Source organism: Dipodomys merriami, unplaced genomic scaffold (genome assembly GCF_024711535.1).
Source record: "Dipodomys merriami isolate MVZ:Mamm:240054 unplaced genomic scaffold, mDipMer1.0.p SCAF_12, whole genome shotgun sequence".
NCBI classification, from domain to species: Eukaryota; Metazoa; Chordata; class Mammalia; order Rodentia; family Heteromyidae; genus Dipodomys; species Dipodomys merriami.
In genome coordinates, this window is record NW_027202493.1 from 44,374,358 (window position 1) to 44,400,417 (window position 26,060).

General features: G+C 53.0%; 2 protein-coding genes across 6 annotated transcripts in view; both read left to right on the plus strand.

Moving 5' to 3' along the window:
- The window catches only part of Gata4 (GATA binding protein 4), a 37,941-nt gene extending 26,031 nt beyond the window's left edge, over positions 1-11,910 (plus strand). The window contains exons 2-6 of one of the 2 annotated variants that reach the window (XM_070016803.1): positions 5,077-5,246; positions 5,897-6,022; positions 7,778-7,865; positions 9,619-9,764; positions 10,438-11,910. In XM_070016803.1, coding sequence (XP_069872904.1) covers positions 5,077-5,246; positions 5,897-6,022; positions 7,778-7,865; positions 9,619-9,764; positions 10,438-10,620 — 713 coding nt within the window. In that variant the 3' untranslated portion in view covers positions 10,621-11,910. The remainder of the gene's footprint in view (positions 1-5,076; positions 5,247-5,896; positions 6,023-7,777; positions 7,866-9,618; positions 9,765-10,437) is intronic. The other variant, XM_070016804.1, reaches the window with a different exon arrangement.
- A 3,687-nt stretch (positions 11,911-15,597) lies between these two features.
- Positions 15,598-24,242, plus strand: Neil2 (nei like DNA glycosylase 2). Of its 4 annotated transcripts, none has more exons than XM_070016806.1 (5): positions 15,598-15,682; positions 16,853-16,992; positions 17,618-17,970; positions 21,947-22,143; positions 23,190-24,242. In XM_070016806.1, exons 2-5 carry the CDS (start codon positions 16,855-16,857, stop codon positions 23,486-23,488), a joined length of 987 nt encoding a protein of 328 aa, XP_069872907.1. In that variant the 5' UTR covers positions 15,598-15,682; positions 16,853-16,854; the 3' UTR covers positions 23,489-24,242. The 4 variants fall into 4 exon arrangements, 3 of the variants coding, with proteins under 3 accessions (XP_069872907.1, XP_069872906.1, XP_069872908.1); XR_011370797.1 differs by lacking the exon at positions 15,598-15,682 and adding an exon at positions 15,893-16,436 and having other exon boundaries at positions 21,947-23,031; positions 23,190-23,272; XM_070016805.1 differs by lacking the exon at positions 15,598-15,682 and adding an exon at positions 15,893-16,436.
- Positions 24,243-26,060: the final 1,818 nt, after the last annotated feature.

Genomic DNA, 26,060 nt, shown 5'->3' on the forward strand with positions numbered 1-26,060 from the left:
GCGCCAGCCACGGGGGCAGATCTGGGCCAGTCAGGAAATCCAGGCCCAATCTCTGGTGAACTTTGGATGCAACGTGGGGCTGGGGCTCAACAAGAGACATTTAGGTGGGGCTTGAGACTTTGTTCCTGAAGCCCCTCAGTTGGGGGAGGGGGAGATCTGGGCAGGTGACCTCCCCTCTCCTTAACCAGCCTAGGTAAAGGCTGGCTTTTCAAGGACGAGTTCTCCACCTTCCAGCTGCTGAAAATAGATAGATGACTGTCCTCCACGCTTCCCTCCCCCAACAGATCCCGGAGTGATCTGGGATGGAGGAGGAAGCCCCGGGAGGAGACTATAAGGCTCAGGCCTGCGGCAGGGGGTCACATCTCATAGAATCATTTGTTTTGAGCCTCTGGCCACAGTTAGACCAGGGTACCTCTTACCGAAGACTCTGCTACCTTTCTAATGTGCCTGTGTGCCCAGTGCTGGCACGGGAAGCAAGGGGCAGATGTTCTTCTGTGGATATTGGTGCTGTGGTGCATCCGGCAGAAGCAACGCCAACCGCACAGCGGCGTGAGGTCCCTCCAGTGTGGGCCGACTCAAGGCCTGGCTCTCCTTTAGCAAGCGCAAGGCCCTCGGGGCAGGTCCCCAGCTGGTCAGGGCGTGGCCCTGCAGGGCCAGCTGGCATGTGGGCCCTGCTGGGTTCTCCAGCCATGCCCAGCTGGGGCCAGTGCTCCCAGGGTGCTGCACCAGGACTCCGATCTCTTTTCCCTCCCTCCCTCCCTCCTGCTCCTTTCCTTCTCTCAACCTGGAGTCCCAGAGCAGAGCCAAGGTGGACAGGCTTCTGGGAGCGAAGGAGGGTTGAGCTAGAGCCTCTGAGGACACCAGCTCCTGCAGAAACCACTTGGGCGAGACCAGTTCGCCATGATTGCTAGGAAGAGCCATCCTGATGGGAGGCAGTGTGGCCTGGGACGTCGAGGACTGAGAGGTCCAGTTTGGGGTCTAGGACACAGTTTGTTTTGACCTTTTGATTACAAAAATAATCATCAGTCATAATTCCCATGATCAGGAACTCTGAGATCTCTGGGCCTAGCTTTTACAAGGCCTCAAACTTGGGCCAAGCCTGTGATCCTGATTCCGAAACTGTGATCCTCCAACCGCGTGCCTGCCCCGGCTTGAGAAGGGGTCAGATTCCCCAGTCTCCTGGCTCTTTTATCTGTTGTCTCCCCTCCCCCAGACCCTCACCAAGCTTTGCCCCTCCCCCCCATCCCAGCCCCTAACCATCATCCATCATGGCTATCTCATTTTGTGTTTGCAAAGCACTCCTTGGCCATTGTGCTCAAGTTTTTCTTCTTGTTTGCAAAGTACTTTACAACTAGTACCACAACCCTGCCCTGTCCAAGTGGGGAGGGGCTGACCCACTTCCAAGGGTGAGGTTCCCACTGGTCCCAGGTGGGTGGTGAGTGGGCCAGAGCCCCCATGCCCACGCAGGCCCTGCTGGTGGAGCTGCCTCCGGAGGTCCTGCCCAGTGTCCTTCCTATGAAGAAATGTATATGGTGGTTACTAAGTCTCAAGTCCGGTTTCAGAGTTTCTCTTCCCCTAGAGGTAGTGCTAAAAGGCAGACCTTCATTCTTTTCATTCTTCAGCCCAAGGGAGGTGGAGAATAGATACTCTGTCAGATACAACGGGGTAAAATAGCTACTCCCTCAATGAAGACTGGGAGCAGTGTGGAATGGTGAGATTTCTGTGTGTGTGTGTGTGTGTGTGTGTGTGTGTGTGTGTGTGTGTGTGTGTGTGTGTGTGTGTGTGTGTGTGTGTGTGTGTGTGTGTGTGTGTGTGTGGTACACTGTTACTGGAGCTCTAATTCTGGATTTTACATTCAGCTTTTTCACTCAGGGTGCCACTCTACCACTTGAGCCAAGTCCAACTTTTTGCTGGTCAGTTGGAGTGAGAGTCTTGAGGATTTGCTTCTCAGACCGGCTTTGAACTGTGGTGCTCACATCTCAGTCTTTTGAGTATCAGCCATTGGCACCCAGCTAGATTTCTTAATTTTTTAGCTCATTTGTTTTTAAAGTGGGTAATACGATCTCTGACATCTTTTCAGTCATCGACCCCTCTGATGGTCTTTGCTGCCACCACCGTCTACAGAATTTATTTTTTAATTTTACTGTCAAGGTGATGTGCAAAGGTTACTGTTACGGATGTAATCATCTATGGAATTCATGTGCTCTACTTTCCTCAATGATGACCTTGTCTTTGTCATAACCAGTTAAAGTTTTGATATGTAACATTACTGAACAGTCTGGATGGCAAGTTTGAAGTAGAAAATATGGGAACTTCTATAGCTTTGGAGTTACAGGGTTATTGTGGAGAGACCTAGACCTGTCCGATGGAGAGCTTTGAAGAAGCATGGCTTTCATTTCCTGTCCAGCTCTTCCTTTTGGCTGTGGTGTAAGCACTGACCCTTCCATCTGGAATGGACTCCACACTTCCTGTCCTAGACTAGCAGCGTCTGCCACTAGTCCTACACTAGGTGGAGGATGTTTGTTCTGAGCACAGATTGAGTGATCCTGCAACTTCTAATTGATACCTTGGGCCCCATTGACCAGCTACATCATTAGGCACCCTATTGGCTCCTGATGATGCATAAATAGCAGGTGTTCAATATATATTTCTCACTGACAAACCTATTTGCAGCCAGGAAAATAATTGAACTCATTCTTTGAGGCAGGCAGGCAGGCCTGTGGGAGTTGCAGGTGAAACTTCTGTGTGTTTCTCAAGGCAAGAGAACACGGCCAAAAACGGCTGGGTCCCTTGACAAGATTCCATCCTGTGTGGAGAGAAGGGGCCCTTCCTTCCCCAGAGTGGAACAGAGGAGCTTTTCCACTGGGGAAAGCAGCTGGTCTGCTTCACTCTCATGGCAGAAGAGTACAAATCTTACCTGTTGGAGAACCACACTGAGACCCAAGAGAAAAATGACAGACTATCTTAGATTTTCTTTGATAGTGAAAGATGGGGGGAAAGTGGGTAGAAGTATAGATGAGAAAAGATTAGCTTTGGTTACAAATTGTTGAAAGCTGAGTGATGGTGATATTATATTCTGCCCTCGTCTGAATATAGTGGGTTTTTTGTTTGTTTTAATGGAACATTTCATACCAATTGGAGATGATCCAGAAAGTCCTCCACCCCCAAGCCTGGCATAAGTGACACTTCAGGCATGGTTCAATGTTGAGGATGTAGTGCCATCTAGTGTTTATTGCAAATAAGACTCTGACATCACTAGTCAGCCCTCTGGGCGGTGGTCTCTCCCTGGTTTCCCTCCTGGGAGGACCTGGGTGGAAGGCACAGGGCTGGCCGGCTGCAGATATGCTGACCATGCTGTTGATGCTGGAGGTGCAGGCTCTGGAGATCGGTGACCTTGGTGAAAGGGCCTCAGTATGACCTGAGAATAAAAATAGCCTCTGTGCCTGCTGCGCTCAGCTCCCGGCCTGAGCAAACAGCCCTGCGCACCTGCACACTGTTTACCCGGCACTCACACAGCTACCTGTCTGCAGGTGCGGATGACTGTTTGCGTACCCAGAGTTGGGGGAGGGTCCCCCATCCTCCAGCCCACATTCCCTTAGAGCTGGCAGCTGGGCCCTAAACCCCCAGGGCTGGGCCCTGAGGAGAGAAAGTGCTGGAACTCCCTCTCCTAGAGCACACCCCACTCACAGGGATGGAGAAGGGGAGTGGATCTACCTCACTGTCGGACCGCAGGACAAAAATGAGGGGCAGGAAACTTGGATGACACGGAGTCAGAGCTTCTGGAAGTTCTGAGCCGGGCTTGATACTGGCCTCACGTCTCTCACCAGGGTAAAGAGACACAGTGCAAGGAATTTGTCAGTAGTGAAATTGTACAGCCAGGAGAAAGGTGCGGTGAGTGAGTGACAGGCTGATGCTGGAGGTCAGCAGCCATCTGGAGCGCCCCATCCCGGGTCCACTCTGAGATGCTGTCGCTTATTACATAGAGGTGTTTATGTGCCTGTGAGCCAGGGAGCTGTCCACCCACTGCTGGACAAGCAGGCCAGGAGGATGCATTAAAGTGGGAGAAAGGAGGCAATGAAGCCTTTCCCAGGGCAATCTGGAGATTTCAAGAATATAAGTAGAAATCTAGGCCCAGTGAGCTAGACATTCTATTTCTAGGAGAGTGTCCGAAAGAATAGCCGGAAGTTCTTAGATTTACATGCAGAAGGATCAATATTTATGAAAGAAAGACCAGACATTAGATAAAGATTACCTGATTATTGAATGAAGAGTAAGAAGATGATATGTATTTTCAATGATGGAATATTACACTGTGCTAAAGTGAGCATTAGAAAATGCTTTGATAGTCTGTAAACAAGACAAGGCCTGACCTTATATAGCTTGATCCCAGCCAGGTAGAAAGTTGTCCACATAGAAAGTCTTGCAAAGGCTTCTATAGAACAAAATGTGCGCTGGACACTGGTGGCTTATACCTGCAATCCTGGCTGAGATCGCGGTTCAAAGCCAGCCTGGGCAGGAAAGTCTGTGAAACTCTTATCTCCAATGAACCGCCAGAAAACCGGAAGTGGAGCTGTGGTTCAAAGTAGTGTATTGCTAGCCTTGAGCAGAAAAGCTCAAGGTTAGTGCTCAGGCCCTGAGTTCAGGCCCCATGACTGACCACACACACACACACACACACACACACACACACACACACACACACACACACACACACACACACACACACACACACACTCTCACACACACAGAACAAAATGTGTGTCATAGTGGGAGTGATCTATAGTGCTTTCTAGTTTTCCTAATGTAAATATTTATCATACTTTCAGTCAATGGAAAAAGTAACCATTTCAAAAGGGAAAAGAAAGGTCTGATCAGAGTACTGTGTGAGGTGAAAATCTTAGAGGTGAGACTGGAGGTGAGACCTGGACTGAAATCGAGGTGTCCCCTCCAGCCCAGGTCCCTGGTGACTCCAACAAGAGGCCCTTAGTTCTGGGCTTCTAGATCTCCAGGTGGCAGGTGAATGGTGTAGAAAAAGCCTTGACCTCTGTGTCCCTTCTTCTCTGCTCCCTCCCCCAGTAGATATGTTCGATGACTTCTCGGAAGGGAGAGAGTGCGTCAACTGTGGGGCGATGTCCACTCCGCTCTGGAGGCGGGACGGGACAGGGCACTACCTGTGCAACGCCTGTGGCCTCTACCACAAGATGAACGGCATCAACCGGCCCCTCATTAAGCCCCAGCGCCGGCTGGTACGTAAGCTCCCGACAGCCTGTAGCCGCCAGCATCTCCCTCTGCTCTGCGCCTGGTTCATGGGACTTTGGAATTGGTGGTTGAGGAGTCGGGTGGGTGGGAGCAAGATGGTGGGGCCCCAGACCTTGCCCTGGCCTTGGGCTCCATGTGTGGGCTGTGCGGGAAGGTGCTTAGTCTGCTCTCCCTCTGCAGAGCGCCTCAGCCACAGAGAGCTTCGGCTCCCTGGTTGTCTGGGGGCTCTGGGTCAGCCCCTGGCAAAAGGCTGGTTCCTCCTCAGTTGATCAGTTAATACAACCCGGAGCCAGGACGGCCAGGCGGCCGAGGCTGGGAGGCCTGCCCCCGAGTCCTGAGCAGGCTTAGACCTGGAAGACCATATCTCCTTCCACTTTGACCAGCACCAACAACGCTTCTTGGAGAAGCCCCCGCCCACAGTGCCCGGCTTTGCCAGGCCATTTGTGCGACAAGGAGTGACCCGAAGCCAGTTTTTGGTGCCCGCATTGGCTGTGCTCATGGGCGGAGGCCTTACTGTTGGCCCCAGGCCTGGCCTAGGCAACCACTCAGGTGCTAAAACTGCCGGGAGCCTCCCGAGGGGCCTGGGCCCCCCCTCACCTCCCCCACATGACCCAGAGGGCTTTTTCCTGTGTTGCAGTCCGCCTCTCGCCGAGTGGGTCTCTCCTGTGCCAACTGCCAGACCACCACCACCACGCTGTGGCGCCGCAACGCCGAGGGTGAGCCGGTGTGCAACGCCTGTGGCCTCTACATGAAGCTCCACGGGGTGAGTCGGGCCGGCCGCTCCTCGCCGGCCCCTGTGAGCCAGCGCCCCACACCTGCGCCATCCCAGCCCCACGCCACCTCCCTCAGACCAGAATCCACGTTCCTTTCTGAAAGAGACCGAGATCTGGAGGGAGGCTGAGGTCTGAGGATTGCGGTTCAGAGCCAGCCCAGGGAAGGGAAGTCCGTGAGACTCTGATCTCCAATGAACTACCAGAAAACTGGAAGTGGCGCTGTGGCTCAAGTGGTAGAGCGCTCACCTTGAGCTGAAGAGCTGAGGGACAGCGCCCAGGCCCAGAGTTCAAGCCCCAGGACCATCCAGAAAAGAAAAACCACAAAACCCAAAAATGAGTTGGTGCAAATAACCACTTGTCTGGTAAAGCAAAGCAAGACCTTCATATTTACCTTAAACAAAAGTAAATTTAGATGAATTAAAGACATGAAATGTAAGGCACACTTGAAATATAATTAACTGAAAGTACTGGACAATAAAATGCTGCAACAAACATACTGAACAACAAACTAAATACAGTTAAAACACCAGGCAATGAAAATGTAAAGAAACCGATTGCCGGTGGCTGGAGCCTATAATCTTAGCTACTCAGGAGACTGAGATCTGAAGATCTCAAAGCCAACTCAGACAGGAAAGGCTGTGAGTCTCTGGTCAGTGATTAGCCACCTAAAGCTGGAAGTAGAGGTATGGCTCAAGGAGTAGAGTGCCAGCCTTGAGGAAAACAGTGCCCAGGCCATGAATTCAGGCTCCAGTATTGGCGGGAGGGCACACACACACACGCACACACACACACACACACACACACACACACACACGTGAAGAGAATGTAAGATAAAATACATAATTTTGGGGATGGCAAAAGAACTTCTGAAGCAAGTTTTAAATCTCTTAAATCAAGCAGGAAAAATTAACATATAACATGGTCTGTATCGTGCACATGGAGCTGTGTAGGGAAACATACAGGCAGCCTCTCCAGCCTCCAGCCTTGCGCTCTGGTCCTCCCGTGAACTCCACTGTTGGCTGTGTGCAGCCAGACCCGGTGCAGGGCAGAGCTGCAGTCCTCCATGCCTTCCTTCCCCACCTGCCTGTTTCTGCCTGCCTTCCCGGCATCCCTTTCATTTTCAGTATCTTGGTGCGAATGTTAAGGCTTTTGCATGCAGTGATCCTGCTGTATAAACTGTGTGTCTGTCTCATACAGCTCTGTGACACCTCCTAAGGAAGCCCCCCGGGATAGCCTCATGTTTCCTCTCCTACTGTTTCTCCTTTGTTTGCTTGGACCACCCCTCAGTCTTGTCTGGTTATTTCTACTCATCTGTCTTTCTCACTAAACCAAACTTATGGTGGGAAGAAACTCCACTTCTCCAGTATAAATGATGTACCAGGTAGTATAGTTGCGCAGTAATAGTTTTATTCAGCACTGGGATCAAACCTAGAGCTTCATGTATGCCTGGCCAGCTCTCTACCATCTGCCACACCTACAGCCTGCAGTGATTCTCATGAAAAACTGCCCACCTAGTCTTGGGTCCTGGGTTTGTTGAGGATTGCTTAGATGTTGGGCTGTGTGTGTGTGTGTGTGTGTGTGTGTGTGTGTGTGTGTGTGTGTGTGTGTGTGTGTGTGTGTGTGTGTGTGTGTGTGTGTGTGTGTGTGTGTGTGTGTGTGTGTGTGTGTGTGTGTGTGTGTGTGTGTGTGTACTCTGGCAGATGATACAAGTAGGAAGCCTACTGACCTGTGACTCTCTCTTCTAGGTCCCTAGACCTCTTGCAATGAGGAAAGAAGGAATTCAAACCAGAAAACGGAAGCCCAAGAACTTGAATAAAGCTAAGACACCAGCAGGTGAGGAGATCTGTGTGTAAGTAGGTGGGTGGTCAGTAGCCCTGGGAGCATGAGCACAGGATCTTCTTGGGTGGGCGGGCCAGCCCAGGTCACCCAGGTCCGTCCTTGGCTCTCAGACAGAATTAATTGCCCAGTTAAAGTAATAATAATAATAATAATAATAATAATAATAATACCATAGAACAAGACCTTTGAAGCAGGCTGTGCTCTGGTTACTGCTGCTTGCAGTGGACCAGGGGAGGTCTGGAGGAGAGATGTTCTCTTTGGAGGACAAAGTCCCGTTAACCATGTTCCCAATGATTGATCTGCAGCCAAAGCATCACTACCATTATGTGGTGTTTTGTACTCTACAAACTTCTTCATAGTGTCTCATAGTCCGTGATCCTTACAAGACCTAATCTCTTATGAGAAACAGTCTGTCTATTCTCTCCCTCCCTCCCTCCCTCCCTCCCTCCTTCCCTTCCTTCCTCCCTTCCTCCCTTCCTTCTTTCTCTTTCTCCCCTCCCTCCCTCCCTCCTTCCCTCCCTCCCTCCTTTCTTTCTGTTTTGCTGTGAAAGCCAGTCTTTGCTGATGGTCTTTAAAGATCAGGTGTCTGCGGGGCAGGCAGGCAGGCAGGCACATCCTGAGTGATTACACCAAGCCGTTTCTTCCCTAGTGCTCAGGTCCCTCCTCTGTTTCCTCACCAGCTGAGTACCATGGGGTGTGCCATCTTCCCGTGTTTCTAATCAGCAAGCTGAGGCCCAAAGAGGGTGATGACTTAACCACAATCACAAAGCTGTTCATCAGCTGATCTGGACTGAAAACCTAGGGTTTTACCACGTCGCTCTGTCTTCTTCTTTGATAGATTAAGAAAAGGGTTGGCAATGCCTCCCACTGCCCAGAGCATTCCCCACCCTGCACTGCTACGGAATCCAGCACACGACTGCTCTTTGTGCAGCCGACAAGTGGGCTACTCTGAAAAGGTTATCTTGTCACGGAAGGCGTGACGGGTCAGATTCATTGCCCGTTTCCACAGCCAACACCATGGTCAAGTTCAAAAGTTCCCAATTCAACAATGGTGTACTCCTCCCAGTAGAAATATCTCCTCCTAGAATGTTCTGACTCCAGTGGAGTTCTTCTACTCCTCCACAGTACCACGGAGCGCCTGGGAAACCCCCCCTCCCCTCCTCCCCACTGCTGCCACAGGTACAGACAGAAAGAGCAGGCAGTTCCTGTGAACCAACACAGGCCATTTACAGCCTCCAAGTGTCCAAATTACCATTACTACTCACATTCTTCTGTGAAGGCATCTATGAATTTAATTGGAGTTACAATATATAGCATTTGCACTTTCGGGAATCTCAAGTTTTGAATCTTAAAACATATGGGGCCTCAATATTGGAATGCTGGGGAGCAAGAAGGGATGAGCAGGTCATTTGAACAAGTGCCTGTTGAAGAATGGAGGGACAAAAGGTGAACAAATGCAGTACTGGTGCTTAGTAGACACTGTGTAGAAAATGAACTCTACAGCTTGTGGGTGGGGATGGGAGGGAGAAACTGGGAGACAGCGTGACATTGTCCAAAAAGAAACGTGTTCTTTATTCATCTTTGTACATCACCCCTTTGTACATCACCTTTGTACTACTACTATTTTTGAAAAGTACCCTTGGAATTCTGACCCTTCTGCCATTCTGGGATGGCTGGGTCTCGGGGGGGGGGGGCCCTGCAGTTGTCCCCCCCCCCATCAGGTGTCATGACTCTCACTTCATTCCAGGTCCTCCGGGCAGCGAGAGCCTCCCTCCCACCTCCAGCACCTCCAACAGTGCCACCACCACCAGCAGCAGCAGCGAGGAGATGCGCCCCATCAAGACAGAGCCCGGGCTGTCAGCCCACTACGGCCACAGCAGCTCCATGTCCCAGGTACGTTCGTGGGCGGAGAGACAGAACTGCCGGGGAGGTAGACCCCAGGAGCTCGGCCGGGGCTGCAGGTGGCAGAAGGAGACGCCCCATTCTAGACTACTGATGGAGGATGGACGGATGCAGGCCTGGTAGCGGCTGGGGGTGGGGTGGTGAGCATGGTAGGCAGGCTACCAGTTCATGAGGTCCAGCCTCAGGCACAGGGCCACAGGCGCCTCTTGTAGGTGACGATGGCGCCGTGCTCTTCTCCCTCTTTCGGGAATGTGATGTTAACCACCTACCTCCCTGTTCTCCTGACACTCCAGCCTCTGATCTCTTGTCTGCTCCGGGGTTAGGCAACGCCATGTCCTAACCAGCTTTACATAGGACCTGGTCCCAGAGAGCCACAGTTCTGGAGAACAGCCGCTTTGTGATGCGCTGGTGATAAGATTGTAGAAAATGTGCCGCGGCCCTCACACCCTTCTGAGAACACACAGCACTTGCAACCCTATTGGCTCACCGCCAGTGACACAGGATGACGCTGACCTCCCTGCAGCCAGGGCGGAGGCAGAGGACAGCACTTGCTGCTTGGTCCCAGCAGAGGGCAGCACTTGCCCTCCTCCTCCTCCTCCCCTCCCCGGCCCCGCCCTCAGCCCTCCCAGCCTCCCATTGACCTCACCTGCTTTCCGCTTTTCAGACGTTCTCGGTCAGTGCAGTGTCCGGCCATGGACCCTCCATCCACCCCGTCCTCTCCACCCTGAAGCTCTCCCCGCAAGGCTACGCGTCTCCCGTCAGCCAGTCGCCGCAGGCCAGCTCCAAGCAGGACTCTTGGAACAGCCTGGTATTGACCGACAGTCACGGGGACATAATCACTGCATAATCTCTCTCCCTCCCTCCTCAAATTCCTGCTCAGACGTGGGACCTGGGGCAGCAGGGACCGAGGCTGGCCCACCCCCCCGCCTCCCCCCTCTTTGGGAATGGCTCCAGAGGAACCCCTGGGAAGAACTTGAAGCCGATGGACGGTCAGCCAGAGGCGGCTGGGGCTGGCTGTCCTCAGATGTCCCTTCCAGGAGCCACCTTGGCCGTGAGCCTGCCAGATCTCAGGCCTGGAGCTGGACGCCTTTCTCATTCTCCCCCACTGCGCTGGACAGAGCCAGGGGCTTCTCCCCTCTTCCTGACACTGTGACCCAGGGCGGTGGTTTTCCATCATGCTCCAGTGCTGGGGACCTGAGGACAGCCAGATGGCCCGGGGCTCTGGGCTCCCAGCACAGGCTGCACAGAGCCTCTGCCTGGGCCGGGGCGGGGCACGCACCCGAGGGGCAGCCCTGGCCTGGCCTAACACTCCCCCCGAGGTGTGGCGATCTGCCTCCACCCAGGAGATGTAGCCCGGAGCGTTTCCGGGGAGACGAAGGAGGAGACACTGCATGACCACATGGGACCACTCCAGGAAACACAGCTTGGCCACCACGCCCTCCCCAGCCTGCCCTCGGTGATTGAGCTTCGCCTTCCCTGAACATGCCCTTCCCTCCTCCAGGGAAGAGTTGGGTAGTGTGGCCCCCCCAGTGGCCCTCCGGTCTGCCGCCTTTCCACATGCCGAGGGCTCCAAGGACGGACAAAACCTGCTGCTATAGCAACGCTGGTGATGCTCATCTCCACCTGGGAGCCCCCCGCCCCCCATCTGTGGACAGCGGCCTGCCCCAGGACTCTAGGAGCCCGCCAGGGCCTTGGCCTCTCCACGGGTCAGATGGTGCCTGACCTGCACCTATCCTCCACAGAGCCTCCGTCCACAAGGTGAAACAAAGATCCGTGGGAAACAAATCCGGAGCCAAACGAAACCCATGGGAAGAAAGAAGGTGCCGGATGCGAGACGGCACTGCGGCCTCCAGGGCCATCAGAGCTGTCCTTGAACTGACCATGTCTGTTCTGTCCTCAGCCGTGGCTGTGGCATTACTCCATCCCCTCCCCAACGCCGCCCCTCCCCCCACACCTCTGGTCGTTGCAGAGAACATCTTTGAACCAAGATCCTGTTCTAATCATCCTGGACGTTGTCTTCCCCTTGAAGGCCGCCCTCCCATCCTTTCCCGACCCCGCAAACCTGTTAACATGGTCTTAAGGTGAAATGGCTGTAAAATCAGTATTTAACTAATAAATTTATCTGTATCCCTCCCTGCTCCTCCCTCCCTTAATGGAACAGTGCTGCTGTGCTGGGCACCGAGTCTCTCCGCAGATCCTCTGCAGGCCGCTCACTGAGGACTTGCCCCCATCCTGTTGGCAGCTGGACGTCTGGGGCAGTGCTGGCTCGTGAACCGGGTGTGCGGCCCAGCCCTTGGCTGGGTCACCTCTGGCTTTTCCTCATTAGAGAGCGCTGCTGTGACCTGAACCCAACGGCCCTGCCCCCGCCCCGTGGGTAGAAGCAGGAGGCGCCCTGCCCTGCGTGGGTTGGTAGGGGGGTTGGGGGAGCCGGGTTAATAGCTCCTGTTTGGACTCCCAAGGCTCCATTTCCCGGGCAGCAGATGACCTCTCCAGGCGCCCTGGCTGAACTTGCACCTTAGAACGTGATCCCCACTGCTTCTGCCTCTTCTGCTCTGCCTTCTGGTTCAATCCAAATGGACGCCTGGAAGCCGGAGCTTTGTCCTACCTGTCCCTGTGCGTTACCTTCTTAGGTGACAGGACAGCTCTTTGCTCCTCCAGACGTGGCTGAGAGGGGAGGAATGTTCCTGAGGCCATGCTGTGGCTCCATCCCTGGGTTTGAACTCAGACCCTGACTTCAAACACTTGCAGATTGTCCCCATCCAGACTGGTCCTACCTGTCACTCGGCTTTTGCCAAACCTGCTGAACATCGGGGCATCATTTAACTTTCCACAGCAGGTAGAAAAAACCCACTGTTCTCTATAAAACCAGCAAAGTTTGGCAAAGGAATAGCCAAACTTACCAAATCAAGCTGCTGGACTGGAGGTGTGGCTCAGGCAGTAGAGTCCCTGCCTAGCAAGTACCTAGGTCCTAAGTTCAAACCCCAGCAGTTGAAATCAGGCTACTGCCAGGAACACAGGTTCCTGATAGATTATGCAACTCTGCAAATAGATTCAAATCCTAAAGCTACAGGGGCTCATGTTGGCCATAGGAAGTACACACTTGCTTAAAATATGTGCTACTTCCTTTAGAACAAATGCCATATAATATCAGATCACCTCACGATGAACTGGTACCTCACTCCAAACAGAATAAGCAGCCTCTTTGCTCACTCGGACCTGACACTCCCCATCAAGATAGCATAAGAGATGTTGTTTCTGGATGGCATGCTGGGGGTGGGGTACATGTCAGTGCCATTCAAAAAGATGCTGGATTCAAGCTGTGCCCCCTCTCATCCCCACCCCACTCCCACCCCGTGGCTGGCTGTAGCAGGAAGGCAGGAACACCTTCAGGGCATCAGGACATCAGCCCCAGGTCCTACCTTTGTGACACCGTCAAGGAGAGGGCACCTTTCCTTGGATATGTCCTAAAGCGACCCCAGCTTTATCCCCACTGCAGTCCCCTGTGCCCTGCTCCCACGACAGCTCCCACATCTTCAGCAGTTCTAGCTACATAATCGCTTTAGTTTTCCTCATTTTTTATACATTAAAAATACAGCTGCATGTAAACTATACTTTTTCTTTTTCTGGAGACAGAGTTATATAGCTCAGGTTGGCCTTGAACTTAAGATCCTCCCAGCTTTTGCCTTCTCAGTGCTGGGACTATAGGCATGTGCCATCATATTCAGTTCTCAGTTTTTAAAGGAATGAGGATTATGACAGTTTAACTCTGTTAAAAAGAGTTCTATGTGCTGGTAGCTCATGTACATAATTTTAACTAGTTGTGAGGCGGAGATTAGGAGGGTCGTGGTTTGAGGCCAGCTCATGCAGAAGTTTCTGAGTCCCTTTCTCAATGGAAAGCCAGGCAAGGTGGTGTTTTCTGCTTGTCCTAGTTATGTGACTGGAGACGTAGCATAAGCAGATGCTTCCCAGGCCCACACTCATGTTCCAGGCATGGAGCAAGACTCCTCAAAATAACCAACAATAAACAGGGCTGGTACGATGGCTCAGTGAGTGGCAAGAGTGTCTGCATACAAGCATCATAACAAGCCCTGACTTCAAACCCCAATATCACACACACACACACACACACACACAGAGCCCATGTCAAGGCAAGGGCTTTTTTGTGATCTGGTGATGGATACAAATGGACAGATACTTAGGGACTTTTTGACACTTAGAAACCGTTTGTGGCTTCCTAGTGGGAGAGTCTGGATCCCTGTGGGCACATTCTTGGGAGGGGCTTTATATCCATAAGTCTCAGGATTCTGGGAATTTGGACAGTGATTTTGAGGCCATGCTGAGCGGCTTGATGCACCTTAGCTGCATCTGCATGTGTTTTACTCTGGGGCCCTCTTGGCATCCTCTGGGCTGATAGGTTTAGCAGGAGGGGATGCTGCAGGTTGTGACCTGGAATAGGGCTTTATGAACTCCAGAAGCTTTTTAATATTCCTCCAATTAAGAACACTCGCTCTACAGCTCTGGTGTAGTCCAGGGCTGAGGCTGGCTTTTCCAGCTGACCAGTTCGACTCTAGTTCGACTCTGTCTTCAGTGCTCCCGTGCTTGGCGGGACAAGGTGAAGGCAGCGTGATCTTCTTCTTTAGCTACAAGGCCAACCAACCAGCTGGCTGGGACCGCCGTCAAGGCCTCTGAAGCCACCGCGGGCTCCGGGGAGGTCCCACAGCTGGAAACCCAGCCGTCAGCACTGTCCTGCAAGGCCAGGATTGGCAAAGCTGGTGTCGCCGGGGTCTCAAGCCGCTGGCCGGAACGAAAACAATCCTGCCAAGGAAAGGAAGTTTGATTGGGCGACTTGCTGACTCATTTAAAGATCAAGGGGTCTCGCCCGAGGGTACAGACCCTGCCGTTTTGCCTTCCAGGGAACATGCCCAGCCTCACCCGGGCCTCGGGAGAAAGGTCCGGGCTGCAGCGAGGGCACTGCCCGGGAGAGGGCGTCCGCATCCGCCCCCGTCACGGCCGGTTACCCGAGATCAGCCCCAGTCCTTCTAACAAACACGCGCGGCGGCGGATTGAGCACTGCTGCGGGTCAGACACTGCCAGTGGACCTAAGATCCACACGCACGCAGCCCGTGGATTTCAGATGTCCCGTGGCTGGTCGCCAGGCCATGAGTGAAGAATCAGAACGCAGGCGTGTCCACCGGACTCCAGGACCGGGGTCTCGGCACCCCACCCGTTTCTCCTGCAAGCTAACCCTGGAGAGGTCGAGGCAGAAATGATCTCAACTGCTAGGGTACTCAGGGCTAACACAGCAGGCCCCGCCCCTGCACCACCCTCCCAGGGAGCCTGGCCAACGGCCTTCCCCTGTGGGCGGGATTCACACAGCAGGCCCCGCCCCTGCACCAACCCAGCCTGGCCAACGGCCTTCTCCTGTGGGCGGGATTAACACAGCAGGCCCCGCCCCTGCACCACCCTCCCAGGGAGCCTGGCCAACGGCCTTCCCCTGTGGGCGGGATTCACACAGCAGGCCCCGCCCCTGCACCACCCACTCTGGGAGCCCCGCCTTCGGGCCCGTGGGCGGGGCTAACAATCAGGCCCTGCCCCCCCAGAACGTCCCTGGGGAGCCCTGCACCGCCCACCCCGGGAAACCTGCCTTCAGCGTCCCCGTGGGCATGATTAGGCAGGCCCCTCCCCCCGGGCGGGCGGAGCTAGTAACAAAGCCACGCCCCACGCAACACCCACCCCGGGAGCTCCGCCTTCGGCATCCCGGAGGGCGGGATGATCGCCTCCGGCCCCGCCCCGCCCCGCGCCCGGCCCCGCCCTGCCGGCCCCGGTCCGTCGGGTCAGAGGGCGTGCGTGCGTGCGGCCACGCGGGCGCGCGCGCTGAGCTCCCGCAGGCTGAGGTCCGCCCGCGGCCGGTGAGTCCCGCCGCCGTCCGCGCCCCCGCGCGGAGGGGGGCCCCACGCGGCGGCCCGCACGTGCCCGCGTCGTCACGCGTTTCCGTCGTGGGAACAGGCCGCGTCTGGTCTTAGCCGGGCGCCCCAAGCCCCCCGAAGGCGGCGGAGGGCGGTCCGAGACCCTCCTGCGCCCCCCCCCCGCTCCCGCCCCACACTGGGGTGCGTGGAAGACGCCAGCTTTCCCCAGAACTCTCCCGTTTTTCCAGAAGCTTCTTGCATTTTCCAGAACTTCCTCAGGGGGCTGGGCCAGGCTGGGACCCCGTGTTAGTTGGGCGGCCTTTGTGGGGGGGGTCCGGAAGCTGGCCGGGCCCGGGCCGCGTCCCTGGGTGTGCAGTTGAAAGTCACTTTAAAGGGTGTTTCCGAAATGCCAGCCGCCTCCGGGGGGACCCGGGACCCCCGAGCCCACAGGGTCTGGTGCCGGGGCGGACGCCGCTGATGAGGGCCCTGGGTAAGGCTAAGGCGCCTTCCCGGGAGGATCAGCACAGGGTAATGGTCTGTGGTTACCGCGGAGACAGCCTCCTGGCTCTGTGAGCATGATTGCTTCCGCGCTTGCTGCACCTGTCGGCTCTGCCTGCCGGGACCTCGCCTCGTGCTGAGAGGACGAAATCAGAAGATGAGTTAGGGGTCCAAGATCCACACAAAAAGTTACAAGGGCTGGCAGGACTCCAGCTGCCAGGATGCTGAGATCTGAGGATCGCAGTTCAAAGCCATCCAGGTGGGAAAGTTCATGCGATTCTGACCTGCAGTTAGCCACCCAAAAGCTGGTAGTGGAACTGTGGCTGAAGCACTAGCCTTGAGAGAATAAGCTAAGAGACAGGGCCCAGGCCTGGAGTGGGCTGCTTTTGAAGTGCATGGTGCTGTTGATCTGCTGCTGACTGGAGACAGGTCTGGGCTGGGAAGACAAAGCATCCACAGGAAGCTGGCCATTCTGTGCTCTGACTCGCACCCTCTGCCCTGCTCTCTTTTGGTCATTTATATTCTTGGAGTTGATAGCAAAAACGAACTACTTGGAGTTCAGCATCACAGAAAGTGTGTGTGTATGTGTAGGGAGGGTGAGAGAGGGGAGGAGTGGGTATGATGGGGAGGGACAGACTAAGTCCAGGGACCTTTTTTGCCTGTTTCTGCCCACAGGGATGCCAGAAGGACCATCCTTGAGGAGATTCTACCACCTGGTCTCCCCCTTTGTGGGCCAGCAGGTGGTCAAGACAGGGGGCAGTAGTAAGAAGCTCTGCCCTGCAGTCCTTCAGTCGCTGTGGCTCCTTGATGCCCAGGTGAGGTTACAGACCAGGCAAGCCAAATTTGCTGGGAAAGGCACTATATTTTACTGAGTGTTATCTCTGGGTATAGTCAGTTTGTGTGTGTGCATGCTGATTGATTAGTTCTAGCATAGAAAATAAATTATGGGCTGGGAAGGTGGCCTAGTGGTAGAGTGCTTGCCTAGCATGCATGAAGCCCTGGGTTTGATTCCTCAGTACCACATACATAGAAGAAGCCAGAAGTGGCATTGTGGTTCCAAGTGGTAGAGTGTTATTAGCCTTGAGCAAAAGCATCTCAGGGACAGTGTCCCGGCCCTGAGTTCAAGCCCCAGGACTGGCAAGAAGAAAAGAAATTCATTAAATTGAATAAAAGAGTGGCAGTTGGTATGTATTACTTAGCTAACCTCTGGATAGTACCAAATCCATTAGGTGTGTAGAGTAGCTGTGCTGTCTGGAGCAGGTCTATCTTAGAGCTAATCTAATTCCATAAGCCAGCCGCCCTAAGCACTGAATTGAGAGCCAAAGCAAGCAGTTCAGGAAGCTGTGGGCGAGGAGTCAGTCTGAGGCCAGGTCTGTCTGCAGAGCCCTTGGGCCCCTGACTGGGCCTACAGGGCTTGGAACTGTGTTTATATTTTTCTAGGTGCATGGCAAGAAATTATTCCTTCAATTTGATCCTGGTGAAGAGCTGGAGCCACCTGGAAGCCACCCGCTGCCAGAGTCTCTCCAGAAAGGAGCGGAGAAGGATGATGCTGTGGACCCCAGGCTGGCCTCGGGGCCCAGCAGTGAGCACACCTGTGCCGGTGCGGCCTGCTCTCTGGAGCCTGGTCCCAGCAGGGCCAGCAGCACCGAGTGCCCGGGAGGACACAGCCCTGTAGCAGGTGCCCAGACCTGGCTGCAGGTCAGGTTTGGTTTGTTCGGCAGCGTCTGGGTGAACAACTTCTCCAGAGCAAAGAAAGCCAACAAGAAAGGTGACTGGAGGGACCCCGTGCCCAGGTAACGTGCTGTCTTGTTGGGGTCTTTGCAACAGGAGGAGGGACAAGGTTTTCCTAGGTTAAGTCTATGAATGTTGAGAACAGTAGCTTTGCACATAAAACTCTCCTACATTTAGGATTATTTCCTTTGGATCAAGTCCCACTGGAATTGCTGGTTGAGAGAGAACATTTTTTTTTTTCTTTTTTTGGTAGGTCATGGGGCTTGAACTCTAGGCCTGGGTGCTGTCCCTGAGCTCTTCAGCTTAATCCAAGTGCTCTACCACTTGAGCCACAGGGCCACTTGCGGTTTTCTGCTGGTTAATTGGAGATAAGAGCCTCACAGACTTCCTGCCCAGGCTGGCTTGGAACCTCAGTCCTCAGATCTCAGCCTCCTGAGTAGCTAGGATAACAGGCGTGAGCCACTGTCGCCCGGCAGAGAGAGCATATTCTTAAAGCTGCCTGTTAGTGACACTGGGGTTTGAACTCAAGGCCTGGAACTTCGAGGCAGGCACTCTGCCACTTGAGTCATGCCTCCAGGACTTTTGCTTTATTTCTCAGATAGGTTCTTGTGTTTTTACCAGGCTGGCCTCAACTGTGTGGTCTCCCTACCTGTGCTTCCAGCATAGCTGAGATTACAGATTTGAACTACGTTGCTTGGTTTGTTAAAATAAATTCCTACTAATTTTTTGCCTGGGTTTGCCTCAAGCTACAATCCTCCAATTCTCTGCCTCCTGAGGTTTCTGGGAGTATAGGTGTGACCGTGTCTAGTCCAGGGTTGCACATTTTTATGTGCTGACTTAATAGAATTCTTCCGAGCATTTGGCCACATGTATGAGCACTATTGACTTGAAGCCTCTTGACAGGAAGGTTGGTCATTTTTTGTGACATGTGTTGCCAGTGTTGTTTCCATGCTTGTGCCTTTGATTCATGAAGCTTATTGGCCTTTGGGATTTTAAATTTTTATGTAGGGGTTGGGAATGTGGCTTAGTGGTAGAGTGCTTGCTTAGCAGGCATGAAGCCCTGGGTTTGATTCCTCAGTACCACATAAACAGAAAAAGCTGGAAGTGGCATTGTGGCTCAAGTGGTAGAGCGCTAGCCTTGAGCAAAAGAGGCTCAGGGACAGTGCCCAGACCCTAAGTTCAAGTTCCAGAACTGGCAAAAAAAAAATTATGTAGTTAACAGTGTTTCTCTTATCACTCTTTAAAAAAAACTGAACACAATGATTACCTTTGCTCACTCGTTCTTTGGCCTCCCTCCTTCCTGCCAACCCCCCCTCCAAATAATTTTATTTGTTCCAGTTTGGGGCTTGAACTCATGGCCTGGGTACTGTCCCTGAGCTTTTGTGCTCAAGACTAGTACTCTACCACTTGAGCCACAGTGCCGCTTCCAGGGGTTTCATTGTGAATGTGCTGACATTGTGCCAGTTCCACATTTTACAAGGTACCCCATCGACCTCACCTACACTACCACTCTCCCTCATCCTTTTCCTCTTTAGGGTGTGTGTGTGTGTGTGTGTGTGTGTGTGTGTGTGTGTGTGTGTGTGTGTGTGTGTGTGTGTGTGTGTGTGTGTGTGTGTGTGTGTGTGTGTGTGTGTGTGTGTGTGTGTGTGTGTGTGTGTGTGTGTGTGTGTGTGTGTTTCTGGGGCTTGGACTCTTTAGGGTGTGTGTGTGTGTGTGTGTGTGTGTGTGTGTGTGTGTGTGTGTGTGTGTGTTTCTGGGGCTTGGACTCAGGGCCTTGAGGCTAGTGCTCCTACCACTTGAGCCACAGTACCACTTCAGTTGTTTTTTTGGTGCCTGATTGGAGATAAGAGTCTCACAGACTTTCCTGCTTGGACTGGCTTTGAACCTTGATCCTTAGGTATCAGCTACCTGAGTAGCTAGGATTACAGACCTGAGCCACCAGCACCTGGCTTCTTCTTCTCCTTCTTACAACAGTTTCAACAGATGAATTTATTCTACTTTCATACATGCAAATAAACTGCATTGTCTAATTGACCAGATGTACTTTGTTTTCCTAATTTTGTTGAATTACCAAGTTCCTTTTCTTCCTTGTTTTATGGCTGCTAAGTTGTATTTTTTATTAGCTAATTACAAAAGATTAAACCCTTTTTTACTCTTTTCCTCTTTCCCTCTGAGATGAATCTTTTTTTTTTGTCGGTCATGGGGCTTGAATTCTGGGCCTGGGTGCTGACCCTCAGCTCTTCAGCTCAAGGCAAGCACTCTACCACTTGGGCTACAGCGCCACTTCCCTGAGATGAATCTTTTAAGATACAAACATAGTAGCATATACCTGTAATTCCATCACTTGGGTGGTATAGATGTAGGATTGCAAGTCGCCGGTCTGGGCTACATTGTGAGACCTTTTTTCAAAAAAGAAGAAAATCCAAAAAAGTGAAAATATGTAAAACATACTTTTATTTTCTATTTCTTTTCTGTGACATCCACCCCAATGTCTGAGGTTGCTATACTAGTTTGGAATTTGATTTCTGGGTTATTTTAAATAATTAGTATTAAGCCCATTAAAAGTTTTTTGTTTTTTTTTTTTGGGTCTGTCGTGGGGCCTGAACTCTGGGCCTGGGCGCTGTCCCTCAGCTCTTCAGCTCAAGGCTAGTGCTCTACCACTTGAGCCATAGTGCCCCTTCCGGCTTTTTACTTTTTGCTTATGTGGTGCTGGGGAATTGAACCCAGGGCCTCAGGCATGCAAGGCAAGCGCTCTACCACTGAGCCACCTTCCCAGCCTGCCTATTAAAAGTATTAAGTGGGTAGTTTTGCTTCAAAATTCTTTCCTAACTAAATCACAGTTCTTTATCTCACTATCATAATCACCATCTCAGCAGTGCTTATTATGAAAGGTTACATCTGGCTCAATAGTACTATTTACGAAGTGGAAAATCTAGACCTCACTGCACTTTCTACAAAATCCAGCCCTCTTCACCATTTTTCCTCCTCTGTATTTCCTTATCTTGAGAGTCTTACCCATTTCCTTCTTGCTGGGTGAGAGCTGCTTCTTGAGTAGCTCCCTATCTATGTTTATGCCTATCTGAGTTTCTCTCTGTCCTCTCTAGGACACTAACTAGGTCAGGGGCAGGCTCTGGTTCTTCCTGTTCTCCCTTTTCTTCCTCTTGTGGAGCCCTAGCTACCTTTACAAAGCAGCCCTTTCTCTCTCAGTTTGTGAGGCTACTGTGCTTTCCTGAGCTTTACCTGGCAGCTGTGGGGAGGGCAGGCTGTGGGGAGGGCAGGCTGTGGGAGGGCAGGTAGGTGTGTCTGGGAAATCTGGCCTGAGGCTGGTCCCCCTCGGAAGCCATCTTTTCACTCATGAGCCTTGTTTCTGGTCTTGTAGCCGTATCTTCAGAACTTCAGAGTTTTCTGCTTTCTAGATTTCCTTTTATAAACTCGGATTGTTATAATCAGAAAAATGAAACTACAGTAGATACATTGCAATGTTTCAGTTACTCCATTAAGTTCTGAGAAGTGTTTGATTTTTGATGAGCTATCCCTTTCTCTCCTTGGGGACCCCCGTCAGTTTCCCCAGATTGATCAGGACTGATGGTGCAGAAACTGAATGTACATGTGAGCTGACTGGAATAGGAGCTGTGCGTGGGGGGCGACATGACAGTGGCAGCTATGTGGTGTGGCTTGGCTGTCTGGTGGCAGGTGCGTGTGCGTATATATGTATGTGACCTGTAGGCGACGTTTCCCTGTGGCCTGGTGCTGCCGTGATGGATGCTGGGTATGTCCTAAGCACATGGAGGCCACTGTGTACTGTGATCTGACTCTGTGGTACCTATAACCTGACTAGCTCTGGGGTGGTTATGTGTACACAGGGCCTGACTGGCGTGGTGGTTGTGTGTGCACTGGTCCTGACCGGCACAGTGGTGGTTGTGTGTGCGTGGGGCCTGGACATACAGAGGTGTGACCTGACTGTAGTGGTCACTACATGCACCTGTGGCCTGACCGCACTGCGGTCTTGCCGTGAGTGTGACCTGACTCCCTTCCCAGGTTGGTCCTGCACTTCGGTGGTGGTGGCTTCCTGGCATTCTACAGCTGCCAAATGTCCTGGAGCCCTCCCCCAGAGCTCAGCCCCACTTGCGACATCTTGTCAGAAGCATTCCATCGAGGACAGGCCCTGGAGGCTCTGGGGCGGGCCCAGCCTGTGTGCTACACACTAATGGACCAGAGATTCTTCTCGGGGTTAGGTAAGCCCCGTGGGAAAGGGCCGAGCCACGGGCTGTGCAGTGAGAAAGCCGCTCCCCTAGGGGTCACCAGACCTCGGGGTCCCCACGTCCCATTGCACCAGCATTGCGGGTCGTGAAGGGACCACTCGGTTTCCTGAGCTTTCCCTTGCTTTTGAACTGAGAGTGTTCCATCAGACAGGCCCTAAATTCTCTCACCCTGACTGGAGGTTTGTTGGGACCTGACAACTGCACTGGAGCGTGACCTTCCAAAGTGCAGAGGTCGTGTCCGCACGCCTGGCGTTCCCAACTGCCTGATGCAGAGAGGCAGGGAGGGAGGGCCCGGCCCAGGACCGCGGGGACGGAAGCCCACATTCATTTTGCTGATGTCCGCTGCTCTTGCGGCTGGAGCATGATGCTGTCAAGGCACAGGAGCATCAGGTCAGCAATAGGCGCTGGGAAGCCACAAGCAAGAAGCAGGTTCCCTCTGCTAGAGGCCGGAGTGCTGAGACAGTACATTTCCGGGTGGGAGAAGAGATGGGTGGTTGGAGAAAGTAGAGAGGGCCTGACTGAAGAGCCTGCTGGTGTCATGCCCGCGGCATGGCAGGAAGTGCCACAACCAGCTTCTAAAGCACATCCGAGGGATGACCCGCTGAGGACCAGGGAGGATCTGCCCAGCGCTGCCGTGCCGCTCACTGAGAAGCACGCGTCCTGATGCCCAGCGCTGCTGTGCCGCTCACTGAGAAGCACGCGTCCTGATGCCCAGCGCTGCCGTGCTGCTCACTGAGAAGCACGCGTCCTGATGCCCAGCGCTGCCGTGCTGCTCACTGAGAAGCACGCGTCCTGATGCCCAGCAGCAGCACTGCGCAGTGGCCACAGCAATATGGTGGTGTTACCCCTGGTCTCCACAGGGTAAGAACGGCCAAGCCCGGTTAGCAGACATGGACTCAGACGCTGCCTCCTGTGACGGCAGGGCGCCACGTCTTCCCATGCGTCTGCTGCCACCCCTCCAGCTGTGGCTTCATTTGGGGGTGGTTGTCCACCCTCATCCTCCGCTTGCTCTGTTGCAGGGAACATCATTAAGAACGAAGCCTTGTACCGAGCAGGGATCCACCCCCTTACTCCAGGGGCGCTCCTGACACCTTCACAGCTGGAGGCCCTGGTGGACCATGCTGTGCAGTTCAGTGCAGAATGGCTGAAGGACAAGTTCCAGGGCACACGTCGTCACACGCAGATCTACCAGAAGGAGCAGTGTCCTGCTGGGCATCAGGTCCTGAAGGAGGCACTTGGGCCTCCAGCCGGGCTCCAGAGGCTCACCTGGTGGTGCCCACAATGCCAGCCTCCTCTTCCCCCTGAAGAGCTGCAGTAGCTGGGACTCTGCTGAGGCTCTCAGGAGCTACTTGACGGCACTTGCCCTTGGGTACCGGGCCAAGTCCGTGTCCGGGACAGAGGACAGGGGAGGGGCTGGCTGGGTAAGAGAAGGATGATAGGAGGGTCAGCATTGTTGATCTTTATGTCACTGGAGTTGTGTTGAAGGCACAGCTTTTATAGAGGTAGATTTTTCCTTTTCTGGTTCAGTTTACTCTTGGGAGCCTTGGGGCTTCCTACTTTCTACTGCTAGAATTTTGGCAGTGGGAAGAAGAGTGCCCGGAAGAGCAGGGCAGAAATGAACACTGGGAAAATGGTTGTACTCACCCAGAACAACGGCATAAATGAACACTGGGACGACAGTGCACCCAGGGTTGCTTTGCGAGTGATGTGTATTGTGTTTTGGGAACTTTGTTGGTTTGGTATGTATAAAGACACAGGAAAAAGACATTGTTCTGGTTCTATTGGAGCCGCTCATCTGCTTCTCTTACCTCAAGGAGACACAGGACTCACCTGGGCGCAAGAAGTGTGCCAGGCCGGCAGGTGTACCCATGGCTTTTAAGGGAAAGCTACCTGTTACTCCTTAACCTGATATACTGGTGACTGTTGATGGTTGAACAATTCAGATGTCAAGAAATGTACAGAAAGTTCCTCTAGAAAAACCTAGCTGAAACCTGAGCACAGATATGAAAATAAAACTTATATTTTGTATCATCTTCATCTGGCAGTGAAGTGTGTGTGTGTGTGTGTGTGTGTGTGTGTGTGTGTGTGTGTGTGTGTGTGTGTGTGTGTGTGTGTGTGTGTGTGTGTGTGTGTGTGTGTGTGTGTGTGTGTGTGTCAGTGCTGCACCGGGCTGCTTGGCTTGTGTGGCCTTACACTGAGCTCCACTGCTAGCCCAGAAAGGTCTTCTGGTGTGAATAGCTGGGCTCTCTACATAGGTGATCTGCGCTTGCTGGGCTGGCCAGGTGACTCACCCTAGAAAGAGCAGGAGAGGGTGGGAGGAGGGAGTGATTGATGAGAGAGAAATCAAAGCTGGCTTTTCTTCTCTTGTCTTCCTGGAACTATTGATTGTTGCCTGCAGAAGGGACGCACTCTACCGTGCTGGGATTCTTTGTTTGATCGTCAAGTGAACTGTGCATTGGGGTCATCTGCCTGCTCTGCACTTGGTGCTCACACAGCTTTGAGTGCTCACCACGCCCTGTGCCTTCCCCCAGAGGGATGGGAGATTCATCTTGAATTTAGGACCCACCTTGCACTATATATTCACCCTGCATTGAGGGTTCTCCATCAGGAGCCTGTCTCAGGGAGAGGGCACACCCCATCTGGACTTGCCCGAATTGTGTTCCCACATTATGACCTTACCTCACAACAGGTGATTACCACTTAAGCTCATTCTTGTGCATTGTCTGTCAAACAACCCATGCAGCTACGTGCTCTTTTTTTTTTTAAATGCTGGTCCCACTGCTTGAACTCACAGCCTGGGTGTTGTCTCTGAGCTGTTTTGGTCAAGGCTAACACTCTACCACTTGAGCCACAGCTCCACTTCTGGATTTTTGGTGGTTAATAGGAGATAAGAGTCTCAGGGACTTTCCCACCTGAGTAGCCAGGATTACAGGTGTGAGCCACCAGTACCTAGCTATATTCATTATTATTTCTTCTTTCTCCTCCTCCTCCTCCTCCTCCTCCTCTTCCTTCTCCTCCTTCTCCCTTCTTTCTTCTCCTCCTTCTCCTTTGTCATCGTTGGTTGTGTGATTTGAACTCTAGGCCTGGGCGCTGTCAGCTTTTCAGCTCATGGTGAGCACTCTCCTACTTGAGTCACAGCGCCACTTTTGGTTTTCTGGTGGTTAATTGGAGCTAAGAGTCTCAGGGATCTTTTTGCCAGGGCTGGCTTTGAACCGATATCCTCAGATCTCAGCCTCCTGAGTAGCTAAGATTACAGGCGTGAGCCACCAGTGCCTGGCTTATACTCATTTGTTACTGTCCTCATTTTATGGTGAGAAAAATCTGGGGAACTACGGAAGGTGCCAAGGAACCCAGACCTAACAAGGTCCAGACCCACTGCCATGGTATAGGCTGCCACAACCGAATATCAAAAGTTGGGTGGCAGTAGATACACACTCGGGTCTGTCCACAGAAGTCCAAGGTCAGCGCAGACTGAATGAGCATTCCTTCCAGGCTTGTAGGTGGTCCCTGCTCACAGTCCCCTACATGGGGAAGAGTGCCTGGATTGCTTTCTCTTAAAAGAGCACTCACCCCTTCCTTGGGTCACGAATTATGGGATTAATTCATGACCTAACTTAGATTGTTCATGACTGCGATGTTAAAGACTGCCACTGCTTCTTTAGTGGGCAGCATCTGGGGCTAGTGATCCTGTGTGGGATTTACAGTCCTACAGGTCAGATTAAGGCTTCAGCTCTCTGCGGGAAGTGGCAGCTACAATGAAGGCCAAACCGCCAGGGAGCCAACAGCCCTGTGTGCTGTCCTGATAACCAGGAGGGGCCGCCTAGTAGGGCAGCTTCCGCTCCTTTCCTCGGGGGTGGGGTCGAACCTGGGGCCTGCCGGCAAGCACCTGT